Below are 17650 nucleotides of genomic sequence, written 5' to 3' on the forward strand. Positions count from 1 at the left end.
CAAACTATCTTTTGCCATTGTTATTGGTTTTTATGCTAATATTTCATTTGTAAAAATTTATCAAGGTATATTATTTTCACTGCACAGCAGGGGATTATTTGTGCTTTTTCATATCATTTTTTGTTTTCCACTACTCCTTTTGACATTATGCTCCAATTTTCAATTCACAGCTATAACTCCGATGTTCATGTAATTGTTCTGGTAATGAACCTGATATGACCTCTCAAAGAGTTTCAAATAGTAAACCCTCGACCTTGGTGTTGTTTTTTTAATTCCTGTCCTATTCTTCCGTTCAGTTTGAGATTGCTGTTTGCCCTTGTCACCTTTTTCCCCTCCCGATATTCCTGCGTCCAATCCCCCCCAGTGAGCGCCCTCCACACAGCCAGGCTATGCCTCTGCCCTCTCCATCATCTTTTTTCTGTGAATTGTAGTGCTTAACCCTTATATTTAGTTGCTACTAATTGTTCATTTGGCACTTTTCAGGCCCATTTCCATGGTGAGGAATTACAGCTTTATGTGCAGCATTTAGGTCAGCTGCAAAAGCACTACGCTGACCTGCTGTCAACCTCCAACAAGAGGCTTGTAGATCTCGAGTCATTGCAAGATTTTGTCCAGTCTGCCACCAACGAACTGATTTGGCTCAATGAGCGTGAGGAGACGGAGGTGACTCGGGACTGGAGCGACAAAAACATTGACATTCCATCCATCGAACACTATTACGAAGTGAGTTCTATTTCCTGATGCTTACTTTTTAAAGTACAAAGACGTATAAAGTTCATTTTTGAGCTGGACCAATTTGGTGACGTAAAATACCATGGGAAACTTGAAGGCAATGAATAATTTTGAATCATTATCCTGTTGCTTTGTAAATATATATTATGAAATTTAGTGGATAGTGACTGGGATAATCCAAGGTGATTTCAGGGACCAGGAAATTAGGGAGTGAATTCTAAAAGCCATGGATTTGCTGTGTGTCTAGGATTTGGGCATATGCCACTTAAAGATTATATGTGTTGGGATGTTTTAGTAGCATGTGCATTCATAATAGCAATTCCCTTCAAAAAAATTGTGAAAAAGTTTCTATGTTTTGTTTATTAGCGTTTGGGCAGTGTAATCAAGTTTGCCTGCATTGGAAATTAGCCTAATAATTCAATATATTTTGTCATGTAAGATCAATCTTCCAACCGCGTCAATTCATTTCCGTTTGGAGTGCTAATATGTGCTATTTGTTCTTTGAACATTCTTAGGAATGTAAGGATAACATGTGCTAATTATGTATTTTTTGTGATTACTTTTGAGACTCAAAAAGTATTAATTTTCGTAAAATATATTATTATGATTTAATATGCTTCTTCACTGTGAATTCACCGATTATCGTTCATTTTTATTTCAAATGTTTTTGACTGAGTGTTGCCTGAGGATGCATCAATGAGGCAAATGTGGGAATGTGGCATATATTTAGTCTATCTGGAAGTGAATTTAAAAACACAGCATGTAGGCAATCACCTTAAAGTGTGTTGTACTAAAAGAAAGCAGATTTTATAATTCAGAACAACCTAAGACTTTTCTAACTGTTGTTTCCCTTTTGCCCTCAATACACCTGACATTAGATCTATGTCCAAAATAGAAACATGTGTATTCAGTGGAAACGCAGAGATTCCTATTTTTGTTAGTGCCTTCCTTATTGCTTTTCCATAATTAAAACTTCTTTTACTTTTCTTGTGAAATTATCATAGGTGAAAAACATGGAATAACAGGAATTAAAGTAATGAAAAAATCATTTGCAAAATTTTAATTTATCAATTTTACCCCGCAACAAAACTCCCTTAGTGTAAAGTTTAAAGAAATCCATTTGAGAAAATTGAATATTCAATCTGTAATGTTTATGTTAAGGTCTTCTCATTTTAAAATTGATTGGTTATGAGACTTTTGAAAGATCCAATCACAAGTGCTACTTTTCATAAAATTGGAAAGAAAAAGGTCCAGGGTTTTGTGAGTGAAGTATTCATTTAGACAATTTTCTCTGGAAAATGTAGAAATAAACTGATTTCTATGCACAATGTATTGGTTGGTAATGTGTGCATGGGTAGTTTTATGGGTGATTTGCAAAATTGATGATTCCAAATGAACTAAAAATGAAGTTCGAATAAGAATTGTACTTTGGTATTAGAGAAAATTACTTGATTGACGAGGATATGTAAATGATTTGAGATCCATGTGTTCTGGTTGCTCTGTATGTTTAAATGCAATGATTTAGCCGTAGGAATATCTGATCTATGAATTCAAAGATATTGTTGTCTATATCACTTGTTTTCTTTCCCCCTCTGTGAAGTTCACGTATGGCTCTGGATGTAAGGTCAGTTGTGTCTTTGAGCCAGGAGCTTTGGCTGTTGTGTGTGCATGCTCTACGGGACGTGCGTCGGCCCCTCCCCACACCCACCCTCATCACATCTCCCTCCCCAAAGCCTTCTCTCTCTTCTCCATGCGCTGAATGTGACGCCATGCTCTCTTGCTGACTTTTTGCTTATGTGCAATCGGTTTAAATTGGCAATAATTTTCAAAATTATATTTCTCACCTCTATTGGTTGTCTGTATGAACGACTATTGGTTCCTCTTCTATGCTAAAAATTTCAGCGTGATTTATCTGTGCTAATGGTATGCTTAAAAATCTTCACAAATTAAATTTTTGTGAATATTTGCTTAAAAGAATTTGTTAAGTCCATTATATCAGGTTTCACTAATTGGAAGTCTCCAGTATTAATTTTTATGAGCAATTCTTAGTATTCCAAAGAAATTGATGTTGCCCTACTGTATAATTATAAATTGAATTAGTAAGGTTGTAATGACGGACATAACCTGGAAATTTAGCACTCTGCTTGGCCATGTAAATGTATTAAATGTTGCTAAAGGCCTTAATACTACAGCAATTCATCATATATAAAACAGCATAATCCTTGAAAAAATATGCAAAACATTTTCCTAATTCATGCTCTTTTTTTCATTATGCCTGAGAGAAAAAATAAGCGATTTCAGTCCAGTTAATTGTTTGTAGCCTCACAATTGTCAATAATATTGTTAAAATCTATATCAAAGGTTGTTTTTCCACAGATTGCTGTCTTGTCATTCAGATACTTTATAAACACTGCCTTCAGCCTTAGTGTGATCTTAATTTCAGTTTTAAGACCTGGGCACAGTGCTGTCAGTTTGTTATGTGCTGCCTGACTTTGGTTTTTGTACAGTTTTTATGAATGCACTTGGGAAAAACTTAAGTGTTTTCTGATCTTTCACATTTGTGAAATCATTTTCATCTTATAATTGTGTTCAAAGTATTTGGATTCAGTGATTCAAAAAGGTTTCCAATTTTGCAGAACTTTTGAAAGATAATCCTACATTTAACAACTGATTCTACACCTTTTACCAAAAATGATCCCTGAATTTTTTATCAAAAGTTTAGGGTTCAATTTATTACATTAATTTGTAAAAAACATTGAGCTATTTCACAGACCTGATGCTTTTGCATCGTTGGCGAGCCGATGGTGTGATGCTTTCTTGCAAGAAGTATACATGTATAGGATTTTTGACTTTTTATGGTGTATCTTCCCCACTTAAGATTTTCTTTGTATTCTTATCACCAAGTGCATTGTTCACACTGCCAATCAATTTGTCATTAAACTTAATGGAATGAGTCTAATTATGATTCTAATTGATGTAATGGACCAAGGATATGGAAAATTCCAAATGGTGGCCAGCGAGTGAAATTGTGAATAAGGAATGTAAAATGGGCAAAACGAATGCAGTTGGATGATGCATGGCACTGCATTTCTAATAGCATAGATGACTTGGCGTCAGCTTCGAGTGCAGTCTTTCCTCAGTTGCAAGGTTGATGGCATTTGTTTGAGTGGGAAAATGATGGCACAGGCCTTGTATACCAAAAATAGTGTCGATAATTTGTTAAAATTATAGGTCAAACATGAAGAATACAGATTATAGGGTTAAAGTTGATTTAACAGAGAATTTAGGACTTATTTGACGGGACAAAATTTACTGCATTTAAATTAACTGAATAAAAATTTCTGTGAACAGGAGTTTCACTAAATAACTTTGCAGTTTCCACGTAAAATAACTGATTTATTTTCAACTAGTTTCGCTACACTGTAGCATCTTCAGGAACGTACCTACCGATGCTACAGTGTAGCGAAACTAGTTGAAAATAAATCAGTTGTTTTATGTGGAAACTGCAAAGTTATTTAGTGAAACTCCTGTTCGCAATGGATTTCCACAAAGTCTTGGCCTCAACCATCAATCACATCAAAAATTTCTGTGTGGAACATTCACTCCATGTCAGGTCGGTTAATGTTTCTAACAGTGTGTGGTAACATTAGTTATAAATATTAACTTAATGTCAGATGTCTGCATTTACATTAAAATGGAAATGATGATAGTGGCCGACAAATTTTCTAAAACCTCTAAATGGCACAGGAAAAGAGGATTTTCAACAGCAACAAAGTGATATCTGTATGGAAGGGGTTTTTAACCTTCTCCTACAAGTGGCCTCAAAATTATAGATGTAAATTGCATAGAACACCATTATATTTGCATTAAACAAGATGTGTTAAATTTTCATGATTTATAGTTAAAAAGATGACAGCATGGAGATTATTGTAATGAGCTATCATAAAAGGGATGCCACAATGCTCATGGCTGAAAGATAGGCTCTGCTCTTGCAGTGGGATGCCTCCTTCTGAAGTCTTGGATTTTCTTCAAAACTAAGTAATTGTTCTAATTATTCTAAGGATAATTAGGACAATTTGCCCTTGGCATTTGTGTGTGAGTCAGAGATAGTGTGGTGTCCCTTGTGCTGCCAAGGCATGCCATGTGCTCTAATTGGGCGTTTGTATGTTTGCGCAGTCTCTGATGAGTGACTTGGAGAAGCGAGAGATCCAGTTCAGCGCTGTGCAGGACCGGGGCGAGGCGCTGTGCCTCCAGCATCACCCTGCCTCCAAGTGCATCGAGGCATACATAAACGCCATGCAGTCCCAATGGAATTGGTTGCTCCAGTTGACCCTCTGCCTGGAGACCCACCTGCGCCATGCCACTACCTACCACCAGTTTTACGCCGAGGTCAAGGATGCTGAGCAGTGGATCTCTAAGTGAGTGTGTCCCCTTTCTTTGAAATGGCATCTCTTCCCAAAAAGGCAATGAGAATTTCCACTCTTTTTCAATGGAAGGAAGATGCAGAGGATATGGGTGATGAACAGGGGGAGGGGAGAGGGAGATTTTTAGGGATGATTGGCTGGGGTGGGGGTCGACCGGATGGAGGATGATGCTCTCCCTTGTGGGTAGGGGTCAGCTCCGAGTCCGAGGAGGTGCTAAGGAGTCAGATAGATGCTATCTCAAAGGTTTTGAGTTTTAGTGGTGTGTGTGAAGGGGGTAAGGAGGCAATAACAGACATGTTGAAACAATCATTAAAGGAAATATTGTGGAGGGAGGCATGTTTGGGAAGTGGTAGGGAATGGGGATATTTTCCACTGTGGTGATATTCTTCGCCATAAATTAGAAATGGTTTGGTAAACAAGTGATATAATGCCACTTGTTTTGCTTCAGTGCTAATAATTTTGCAAACACAAGCCACTTTAATGCATGGTACATCTAGTTTCAGTGCAACACATTGGGGTTGTACTTCCATGTACCAATGCATGGCAATAGAAAAGCTGCAAACATCATATAACCTTCTACCATGTTTAAACTACGCGTGCATATTTTGCTGGGAGAGAGCAGCTTGCTTGTTGTAGAGGCTGCGTGACATCTCACGGTCAGTCAGTGGCAACCAGTGCGAGATGGTGTATTGCATGAGTGTACATGAGAAGGACAGCGTTACGAACACTTCATTGGGAACACTTTGAACATCCACTGTACAGTCCGGACTCAGTCCCCAGTGATTTTCATCTGCTTGATCCTCTAAAAAGTCATTTTGAGGGCCGCATTCCAAGAGGTTACTCATTGGTTGCGACAGCAAACAAATACTTCTTTATTGCTGACTCATATCAAGAGCTTGCAAAGAGATGCGATGAGTGTCCCCAAATGTACAGGGTGAATATGTACGAGAAAAGTGAAATAATTTTTGGGAAGTTGTATTGATTATTGTTGCCTCTATCCAGTTGTGCGTGTTATTTATTGATTTACCCTTGTAGTTTGCATATAACTCTTGCTCTCATTGTTATAGGCGTGATGAGCTGCTGAATTCGGTTTACAGTCAGTCAGAGTTTTCTCTGGATGAGGGTGAGCGCTTACTCAAGGGCATGCAGGAGGTACGTGATGAACTGAACGAATGTGGTGACATTGTCCAGGGCCTTGTGGAGAAGAGTGGTGAGGTGGTGGCCCTCAAGCAGCGCCGACAGCCCATCACTCGACCCCTCCCCGTGATTGCCATCTGCACCTACAGCCAGCTCAAGGTTTGTACCTCAACAAATTGCCCGGGAGCAGATCTCCCCAAATCATTGAGGCCCCTGCACAGAAATGAAATGAAGTCACGTTGGTGCTCCTGTGATTCAGCTCCTTGAATCAACAGAACGGCCACTTAAGTCAGGAAAAATGTATTGTCAAAGCTAGTATACATAACGTTATTTCATATATCATAAGAATAGCTCAGGACAAGTACTATCTTTGCTTTCTACAAAATAAACTTTATTGGTCAACTAGTTTCGTTACACTGTAACATCCTCAGGACTAGTCCTGAGGATGTTACAGTGTAACGAAACTAGTTGACCAATAAAGTTTATTTTGTAGAAAGCAAAGATAGTATTTGTCCTGAGTTAAAAATGGAATTCTACAAAGTTAAGGCCTCAACCATTCAGTGCATAAGAATAGTCCCAAATTTTGCAGGCGCTGATATTTTAAAAAATTTTTTGCACTGCAAAAGAGCATGCCCCTATATTTGTTTGAGGCCATGATTATGGCCATTTTTAGTTGCATGTTATATAAAAGTCTCAAATGTATCTATTAGTGAATTTGTTTGTTTTATCTTTGTCATTTCCTAAAGCCTCTTGGTCACTCCATCTCCCCTTCCGAAAAATGTGCAATTTTTGTGATGATACTATTACAGGCAATAGTTCTTGTTAAAATGAGAACTATTGTCTGTAATAAGGTTGAGTTTAAAAAGCTCTCAATTTTGATGCCAAAGTTCGTAGGTGCTAGAGAAGCATTTACATTCATTTACATGCTATTATTTATTATCTGATTGTCAAAAGCATTTCTATATGACAGGTAAAGCGGGAGTTTGGCAACTGCAAATTATTCATGTGCTTTGGCTGCTGATATTATGCTCAGGATTGCACATAACCTTTGTGAGTTATGTGTCACAAATATGTCTCCCATATCACTGTGTTAAATTTTCCATCCATGTACATAAAGAAGAAAATTTGATTCAGTTCTCTTTTCTTCACCTGACAACAAAGTATGTTAATTTCTCTATATAGTTGTGAAAAGTAACAAAATAAACTTGCAAATGTCACAACTATATGCTATTACAATTACTATGCATAATTATGTCACAAATTGTAAAATCTTATCATTTCATATGAAACTCAAGTATCTGCCGTGGACAATCAAAATTAAATTCTGCTTCAGAGAGAGAGAGACACAAGCCGTGAAATATATTTTAGTGCAATTTTTTGTATAAGTCAATAATTTCCAAGTCCTAAATATGATGAATAACTTTTTCATGAGACTTTGCTCTAACAGTTGGTCAGTGAATAAACCTCAAAGAAAAGTTTCTCCTGTAAATATGTTGCCTGATTTGATCGGTTTATTTTTCATTACATACAAATCAGTTATTATTAGGTCTGCTTTTGCCCACCCCTAATTCCAGCTACCTGAAAGCTATTTTTCTTTCCTTGTATGTACTTTGTCCCTTGGGTGGGTTTGGAATGTTTGCAATTGTTCGCATGCAGATTCTCCTTGATGCTCATTTCTCTCCCTGTGCTCCAGATGAACGTGGAGAAGGGTGACCAGTGCACCTTGCACGACAACTCACAGAGGGTGAAGTGGAGAGTGCGCAATGCAGCTGGGGAAGAGGGCGTCGTCCCGGGAGTGTGCTTCGTCATTCCACCACCAGATAAGGAGGCGCTGGAAGCGGCCGAGCGCCTCAGAAGAATCTTTGATCGCTCGGTGGCCCTCTGGCAGAAGAAGCAGCTCCGTCTGAGGCAAAACATGATCTTTGCCACTATCAAGGTTGTGAAGAGCTGGGATCTAGCGCAGGTGAGTGTTGTATTGAGCTGACGGGGTCAGCAATTGGAAATTTGCTATGGAAAACCTTGAAAACGGTCACCTGCACCATGTATCAAACTGAATTTGCCTAATCCTTGTTTTTTTTACCATATAGGACATGGGTTAAATGGAAGAAGGGACCATTTGGTCTCAATTTCGCCCAAATAAAGACCACTATCTATCTATCTATCTATAGGACTTGTACCCTCATATAGCAATGCAGTAAGAGCCTCAAATTTACATTTTCGAAACCAGAATTTGTGTAAAATGTTACCACTCCGCAGATATTATGAGTCAAATTTTATAATATTTTCCCACCACATTGGGTTCATACATTTAAAATTTATATTGGCTTGTAAAGGTTTGCTTTTGTTATTGATATGTTTTTCAAGTTTTTAAAGTTACTTGCTTCAAGTTTTTGAAGTTACTTGCCACTGTGGAAATTTGAATGGTGTGAAACTTTTTGTTTTTACTGCCAGGGAAACAAATCACCAAAAATATCACTTCATCTATTGACGGACCTTAATTTAGAAAATTATTATAATTTAACATATGTTAAACAAGACTTCAAAAAAAGTTTATAGATAATAAAAACTTAGGAACTAGTCAAAGCTGGAAATTCTCCAAGACGTTGTTGACATGAATGTTTGAAACTTTCTAAGATGCTGACTATTCATATTTTAAATCTGAGCATGACAACGGAAGCGTTCTACACCGAATAATTAAGGAATCTACTTTTCACATTATATTGACTACATCATATTGAACTCTGACTTGGATAGTGTTAAGTGATACAAAAATATTAGATTCTCAGGAATGTGTAACAACAAAGATGTTATTGAGAAATTAACTCGCTTTCGTTCTGTCCTTGGGACCTGTAATGGGATGAAGTTATCAATAGACTTTATGCACTGTTAGTGGTGAGGAACAGTTAATGGTGGACTAATGGTATTTCTATTTCACCATTGCTGTTTTTAAAAATCTTTTATTCTGCTATGTAGAGTTATTCTTCAAAATTTTCAGTGTTGTGAATTTTTTATTTAAATTCATTTCACCTGCTTGTAGATACAGGTGAACATATAGTTTTACTTATAGATAAAGAGTCACTTTTTTATAATCCTTATTTTATTATTAACCTCTGGGATATTTTATTTGTGAAAAATGAAGTACAATTTAAAAATATATATATGTTCCTTCCAACATCAATTTTACATAAAAAAAGAATTTGGTGGAAAGTTAGCCAATTTTTTCAAAAAATGTAAATTTAAGCTTTTTATGTATTTTATGTCAAACAAGTTTTTAATAATGTGGTATCAATTACAATGCATGCCTTGTATTGAATGCCTTCATACCTTAAAGAAACATTGATTGTAAAATCACTTTTTTGCAGCAATGAAGAATGGATAATTTCTATTATCAAATGTGCAAATTAAAACACCATTTTAATATTGAAATATCAATTATATATAATAGCAAATACAGGATTGTAGAAAGTATTCTCTATTCACTTATTTTCACTTGTAGCATTTAATAGCCCTTATGAGATTGAAATGAATATGGTGTAGTAGTTCACATAGCCTTTCATTAGGAAACATTGTAAAAAACAAATAGATTTTCTTTTTATTTTTATGTACTGTAAAAACCTCACTGGAGTAAATTTTGAAGAGACAAGATTTTTATTTAATTTGGTGACTGGCCCTATGCCATAGAGCTTCACAGTGAGACCCGGGCAACAATAAATATGAAATCGGGTGATTTTAAAAGTTAGGTCTTATCTGTTTCCAGTATTTTATTTTTTGATTAGTATGTGCAGATGGCAATATTGTATGAATTGTTTTGATTAGAATGTACTGTTAGGGAATGAGGTTGAATGAACAGCATAACAGAATGGAAAGTGAAGGAAAATCATTTTTTTAGCAGCATACCAAAATTAATTCAAGGGATGCCATTTTGCGTGTGTGCGCACACTCATCCTGTAAACAAGAATCCATATTTCAGGAAGAGTTTTTCTGCCTCATATTCATTTAAATGTTGTGTGTATACAATCTGTGTTATCTTCTCTTGTGCACAGTTCCTGGCCATGGGGCAAGAGCAGAGGAATGCCATCCGTAAGGCTCTGAATGAAGACGCAGATAAACTCCTTCAAGAGGGTGATCCAAGTGACCCTCAGCTTCGTCGATTGCGCAGAGAAATGAATGAAGTGAACCGCCTGTTCGATGAGTTTGAGAGGAAAGCCAAAGCTGAAGGTATTCATTGCCAGTCCAAAGCCATTCTGATTGGGATATTGGGTGGAGCTACTATGGTCGTCTTTGTCCAGTCCCATATACCCAGTCCATGCCTGTTATTTCAGCCTTAAGCTGTTTGCTATGTTGATTTTGCGTAGAAGCTATTAATGTACCAAATTTTAACTTGTCTCTTATGTAAGTAGGTTAAACATTTTTGGACAAACGTGTACCCCAAAGACTCGTGTATCCAATGGTACCTCAACTTGCAAAACACTCGACAAATGAATTTTTTGAAATATAAATTTTTTTAAGATTCTGTTTAGGGTTTTAGATATGAACTGTGATGCTTTCCTAATAAAGTATGTCACGGAATGTACAATGCGAGTGACAATGTGTAAAACTTAATTCAAAGTGTTGCAATATTGATGATGTAATAGAGCACGCTGTATGTTTGCATCATCTGCTGCATACCCACTTCGAGCATCGCTTTTCACTTCACTCAGCGCTGAATGTCCCCTATTGTAATGATAGTTAAAATCTCAGTCACCCAACAGGTGAAAAGGAGCAAAAGATGACAACTAATCGGAAATCAAACTACTGAACCAGTCATGAGAAAAATTCTCTCACAAATGAAAGTGTGTAACAATTGGACAGAAATACGTATGTTATTTTCTCCTAAATTTATAAATCTTGGAATGGATTAATTGATCTCTCGTAAGATAAAATGAAAAATTGTATCTCAAAATGTGAACTTTTGACAAGAATGGATTATGTTCACAAGTCAAGTTATTACTCCCAAAAGGTATGAATGAAAAAGGGTATCAGTTATTGCTTTCATTCCGACTACAATCAAAACCTCTGACATTGAAACAGTGAATATTAAGTGTTAGTTAATGTGAAATGCAGGCAGAGTCCATTCCAATTGCAATAGTTTTGGTTGTTTTATCCTGAAGAGTGAGAATGAAAATATTATTATTATTAAAAATACACATGTGCTGATAGACATTGTCAGGTGGCACACAAGTCCCAAATAATCGCAAGAGATAATACATAAAACCAGACTTCAAAACACAAATCTCTTTAACAAAACAAGTGAATCCCCATCCCATTTACAACCATTAATCAGCAAGAAAAGAAAAGATAAATTTAAAAAAAAATTAAGCTATTACATACAATACAATACACCACACATCAATCAAATTATTACATATATGCCTTAAATCTATTCTTAAAAGTATACACACTGTTAGGAAAGGCATGGAATATTTTTGCAGGCAAGGTGTTCCACTCAACAATTGTTCTATTTAGAAAAGAAAATTTTTTTTTATTTGTTCTCTGTGCCCGGCATTTTACCTTAAATTTGTGATCATTTCTGCCTATAAAATTTGGGTTCCCCGCCTCTTTCCTTAGATCTGCCCAAGCTTTTTCCCCCTTCAGATATTTTCCACTGATCATAAAATGAATACCTGGAAAATTCTTCAGATAACATTTTAAGCCAAGTTTCCCTATGCATCATAATTTAAAGCAAAACTAATAAAATATTTTTACATGCCTTTGAATAATTTGGAATTAGGCTGGAGAAATAAAACTTACCAATGAAGAATGCATGCTCTGGAGGAATGAACTAACCAGATTTCAGTGTATTTGAACTGCTGCTGTAATGCCAAGGACATTAATGCCTTCCCTTGGTTGTTGGGGCAGTGGTCACTTGCCTGCCAGCTATGCAGTCCCCAATCCAACTCCCAATTCTTTAGATTTATTTTGTTGTGGGCGTGACTGGGTGTTGTGTTCGATGGGTGCTCACTCAATGGGTGTGCTGCAATGTGTGTGTCGTTGCAGAGGAGAGCAAGAGCGTGGGCCGGTCATTTGGGGAGCAGGTGCGGTCGCTGCAGGAGGACCTGGACGAAGCAGAGCGCGAGCTGAACACACGTGCCGCGGCACCCCTCCCGAGGGATGTCGACTCCCTCGAACACCTTGTCGTTGAGCACAAGGACTTTGAGATGCGTCTGCACACGCTGCGCCCCAGGGTGGAGGCGGCGCAGTCTGCATCCCGCTCCCTCTCGACACGGCGCTCTTCGACAATCACTGCATCGCAGGCGCAGATGGAGAGGTGCATTGTCAAGTGGGAGCAGATATGGAGCCTGTCACACATCTATGTGGAGAGGTACGGTCACACTGATGCTAAACTATTTGTGGTGGGATCTCCTTTCCTCCACTGACATTCACAATTGGTGCATTGAGGCCAATTATGATATTGTGTTGATTATATTATGATTGATAAAGTTCAATGATTATGATGGATTGCCATTTGTAGTCAGTGCCAGCTTAGGGCAGGCATTTGATGGGCCCTGGCACTTAACCTTCCTGGGTTCTATGCCCTGCTGACTAATATGATGCCAAGCATCATTAAACCTCATTCTGCATATTAGAATGACTCATTCTTTATCCCTGCATGCTTTCATCCTCTTAATTCCATTCAAAAGACTTCATTCTTTCCTCCCCCCTCTACCTCGCCTTCCCAACATTTTCCCCTCTCTCATAGTTTCCTGCATCCCATGCTTTTTCTTCAGTAGCCAAGTTCCTGAATCAAGCAAAATGTTGCTTCATATTATGTAAATGGATACAGCCCATTGGAGGTGTTTAAACTTATGAAATATTGGTGCAAGGGATCCCTCAATCCCATAATGTAATGTGAACTTTTATTGACTGTCTCTCCTTTGTTTGTGGTTTTTTTAATATTGCTCTTGTTCCTTTTCCAGGCTTAAGGCGGTAGAAATTGTGATAACAGGCTTGGAGGAGTCTTTCAGCCTCGTGTCGGAATATGAGACGAAGCTTGCTACTTACGATCAAATGCCATCCGATATTGATTCCCTGCAAGCTGTAAGTAGAATGGCATGGGCTGCATCATTCTAATATTTGTTGAAGTTATAAAACTGGCCCTGAAAAAGTCCCTTGTTTAAAATTAATTTTTATTTTATATTGTAGTAGGCAAAATTAAATTTAATTATTCACATCTTTATTGATTAAATCCCGAGGCGTAGAAGTCATCATTTTAAAGAAATTGGCTCTTGACATTAACCCTGTTAGTGCCAGCGGGCCAGTCTATTGGCCGGGTGTTTATTCACTCGTGGCTTTTCGAGACGTACCTGTGCATCGCAGAGCTTTTGTAGGCAATGTTTGAGTACCTTTTATGCTTTCTTATCGTTGCTGACAAATTTTCATGATGAAAATGAAATATATGTTCTCATTTTGGTTATTTCAACATAAGGAGTTTTCTGCATTGTAGCGTATCTTCTTTTCCTACCTAGCAGATGCTGTATCAATGTTAGCTTTTATATGAGCTTACATTTTATCATGCATCTCTGTATTGCTGATAAGCTCGTCTTTGTATTACAATAAGATCGTCTGTTTAGCAAGTGCAATATACCTCTTCCCTCTTCCCTCACCTTAACACTTTTGCGATGACACGTGATAATACATTCAAATGGAAATGAAACATTTTATCTCCGCTCTGGTATGGGATTCTCCGTACTAGCCCATTTGGTGTTGCTTAGGAAAGACTAGCAGTGACAATTATTACTCAATTATTCAATCTTTTGGACTTGCGTTGTCAAAAAAACGAAGAGAATCCTCTTCCTCGAGCTTCCTGTTTAAAGATTTGGGTAGAGGAGAAGCAGAAGCCAATTTCCGGGAAGAGTACGTACGTGGGACTTGGGTACATATTTCAGTATATTTAATGTAACCATTTAAAAAATAATGTCGAAAGTATTAAATTGTTAATGTGAGCTAGCTAATAGTAGGAGAAACTAATTGCCAAAATTATTAAATTAAAAAAAATTATTTTTGTCAAATTTTCGGATTTGAAAGTATTAGTTCAAAATAAGGAGAAATAAATTTTTTAATTTAATTTTTTTCTAAATGTTTAGACATGATGACAAAATCATGGAATTTTTTATTGTACCATATTTTTATTGTATTTAACTGTTTAAAGTGTATTCCAAGGAAATTAGCTAAAACACTTGCATGTTAGGCTTTATATAAATTTCTAAGTGCAAACCTACAAATTCATCAAAATGGCCATGGCATTTTTCACATATACCAGGGAAAAGAGGCTGGAACTAAAAGGGTTAAGATAATATGATTATGAGTGGGTTTGATTCTTCATTTCCTTAAATCCATGATTTTTGGTGAGGTCCAAATTAAGGTTTAGTAATTAAAAACTTGATATGTTAATTCCAATTGTAGTTGCGTGTGCTAATGCAAGGGAATATTGCCTCGACTCCAAAAAGCGCATGCATTTTACATGTGCCTTGCATTGCTGAAGACAAAAGAGCAACCACCTTTGCAAGCATTCAGCATAGATAGTGAAGTTTTGATTATTTCAGATCTTAAGTAGAAATGAGTTTCCCATATTGAAGTAAATATTGAAAAATTGAATTATAACCTTGAGAAATTATTGCATATTACTAATATGTTCTGTCATCGAAATATCACTTATTTTTGGTGCGTTTTGGCTTGAAATATAACAAGTTTTGCTTCTGTTATGTCATAATATTAAAAATTATGTTGCATTATCTCTTAATGGAATTCAATCGCTTAAGCAGGACTTTTATTAATTGGGATCACGGGATTTTTTCCTAGAAATTGGAAATAGAGAATCTACATTAAGATTTTTTAAAATTTTGAATTCGGCCCATCATAAGTGAACATAATAGAACGATAATGTTTTGTGGGTAATTGCCTAAAGTGAATGTGGTGAAAACTGTTTCATGGACCTTTTTATTACTAAATGCCATTCTTGCAGAACTAAGTCATTAGCTCAGATGAGGAGACTGTCATAAATACTTTTAATGTATGTGATATTATGTTATTGAGTCATGTTTCAGTGTAGGTGATACTCATTAACGTTTAGGTCGAACTGTGAGTTCCAGTGTAACTCAGGCCATTAGGTAACAATTCTAGCTTTATGATGCATCGTTTGGCACCTGGCTGATAATATAAAGCTTTTCTGGTAACCCTATTCCTTATTCGTCAACATTTTAGTTGTATGCATTTGTAGTACTTAGTACTAAAGTAATGAATATGGAAAGAGTTCCCATCTCCCCTGTGTTCAATGCCTTTGCTTCTAAGCAAGGCCAAAATGTTTCTTTCTATGGAATCAACCAGTCTTAAGTGACCCACACCACTGTCAAGGATGAGATTGATTTCCATCTGAACTATAGATCGAATGGCTGCTGGTTAAATTTGCGACATGTGGCTTATGGAGATATTTTTTGCTCTGTAAACCATGGTGATGGTCATTGACAGATCAAAAGGAGAGAGGATAAGATAATGAAATGAAGAGCAATTAACAGTGGAATCCACTCTTTCTAATGGCGATAGTAGGTTTGTGCTAAGTTTTGTCAATATGATTTGAAGGAAGTCAGTGAAAATTTTAGCAAATCAATTCATGCCAAAAACATTTAAATGAAATGCAAATTAAGTAACTGCAAAGCCAAGCGCATCCTTAGACACAATCTTGAAGCCTGGATTTCTATGTCAGAAACAATGATTTTGTCAGTGCTTATGTAAAATATCCAGTGTGGAAGAGTGTGATGCATGGCATTTTCAAGAAGAATGAATGTTTCCAAGTAGATTGGAGTTTACAAGTTCAAAGATATTATTACTGCAAAGGATAGCATGCCTTTTGATTGTGTAAACTCTGCCATTGAGTGATAGAATTCATTTGCTGCATAGGTACCTCAAAGCCTGCATTTAATAGTTATAGTTAGCTGATAAGTTAAAAAAAAGTGTATCCCTTTGATGAAGTCTTCTGTTGTATCTCTCCTCTGAGGCAATCAAAGCAAGTTGAGATTAGTTTGGGTTATTTTGAATTTGAATTTTGAATACTTAGCAGATTTTGAATTCATAAGAATCACCCTCGGGTACAAAAATTTTTTTGAGAACGCCAAGGTATTAATAATGCCTCAGCCATGGCAAAACATTTTTTGTAAATGAGGGTGATGGCTATAAATCGAAACTAGTGTATCAAATAAAGTTGTTTAGTGGCAAATAGTATTCTACTTGCATTTGAAAATGAATTTCCATGTAGTCAATTCTGATACCATCGAGTGAATGATATTGTGTTATTATTGGCATGATTAATACCCCAGGAAAAAAATTAAGCCTGAGTGAAGAGTCATTTGGTTTATCCAAGACCGTAGACTCCGAATGTAAACAAAAATTCAGGCTTTCAATGAAGTCCTTACTTTAAATATTGAATAATAAGTATAAGCAATCCAATTTTACATAAATTCACAATATTTTAATGAAGTATCACATATTTTTGTCCTGATTTTACCTTCAAAATGTATGAGATTATCATCCTTTAGTGGAATAAAACTTTCCAATTTGGCTTTCACAGTTCCATAGCAATTCCTTGATTTACCATATCCATTGAATGCATACCATTCTGTTTTCTACTTTGTATTCTTTACTGATTCATTCCTGTTCCCATGGTGCAATCTATTTAGGTTCACGAGGACCTTCTCAGGTTGCAGAATTCAATGCAGACACAGCAGTCAGTCATCGACACTCTAAATGATGATGCCAACAATGCACGGCGCATAGTGGAAAAGACTCGGCCGCTGCAGAGGGGCCCACACCAAGACGTGGAGCGAATGGAGTCAGAAGTGCACCGCGTGACGTCTAGGTGGAGTTCTGTCTCCAGTCAGCTGGTGGACCGGTATGTTCCCTACCTCACATAAATATTAAATGCATTTAATCATTATTATTTTAACCTTTTTATTCAATATTATGGCAACCCCTCGTTGGTTCTCGTCCCCTCCGCTGTGAATTACTCTATAATTATCACTCCAGTAATCCCCACTATCCTCCCATCTCACCTCGCAGAGACCTAAAAGAACTGTATTTCCTCTTCCCATCTCTTGCTTAATATTCTCCAATTTTCCTATCCTCTACATTGTCCTAAAATTCCAAGTTCCTATTGTCACTAATTTGGTCTTCATCTTCTGCATCTTCTCTCCTGCTGTTCTTGGTTTTACTTTGCAAGGGTTTTGAGGGATTACGACCGCAGAAGCCTTGCCTCTCCTGCTGCTGAGCACAACACAAGGCTGATAGGGCCAAGTCCCGTAATTACAAGGACTCATAGTCTCTATACT

General features: G+C 36.9%; 1 protein-coding gene across 37 annotated transcripts in view; it reads left to right on the top strand.

Moving 5' to 3' along the window:
• Positions 1–17650, top strand: part of shot (dystonin-like protein short stop) — a 465355-nt gene that overhangs the window by 310924 nt on the left and 136781 nt on the right. For all 37 annotated transcript variants that reach the window (XM_071592974.1, XM_071592987.1, XM_071593006.1 and 34 more), the window contains 8 exons: positions 484–723; positions 4909–5150; positions 6224–6452; positions 7987–8256; positions 10337–10511; positions 12330–12654; positions 13250–13370; positions 17003–17214. In XM_071592974.1, the coding sequence (XP_071449075.1) occupies positions 484–723; positions 4909–5150; positions 6224–6452; positions 7987–8256; positions 10337–10511; positions 12330–12654; positions 13250–13370; positions 17003–17214 (1814 nt within the window). The remainder of the gene's footprint in view (positions 1–483; positions 724–4908; positions 5151–6223; positions 6453–7986; positions 8257–10336; positions 10512–12329; positions 12655–13249; positions 13371–17002; positions 17215–17650) is intronic.

Source organism: Hetaerina americana, unplaced genomic scaffold (assembly GCF_022747635.1).
Source record: "Hetaerina americana unplaced genomic scaffold, ioHetAmer1.1.p SCAF_5, whole genome shotgun sequence".
NCBI lineage: Eukaryota > Metazoa > Arthropoda > Insecta > Odonata > Calopterygidae > Hetaerina > Hetaerina americana.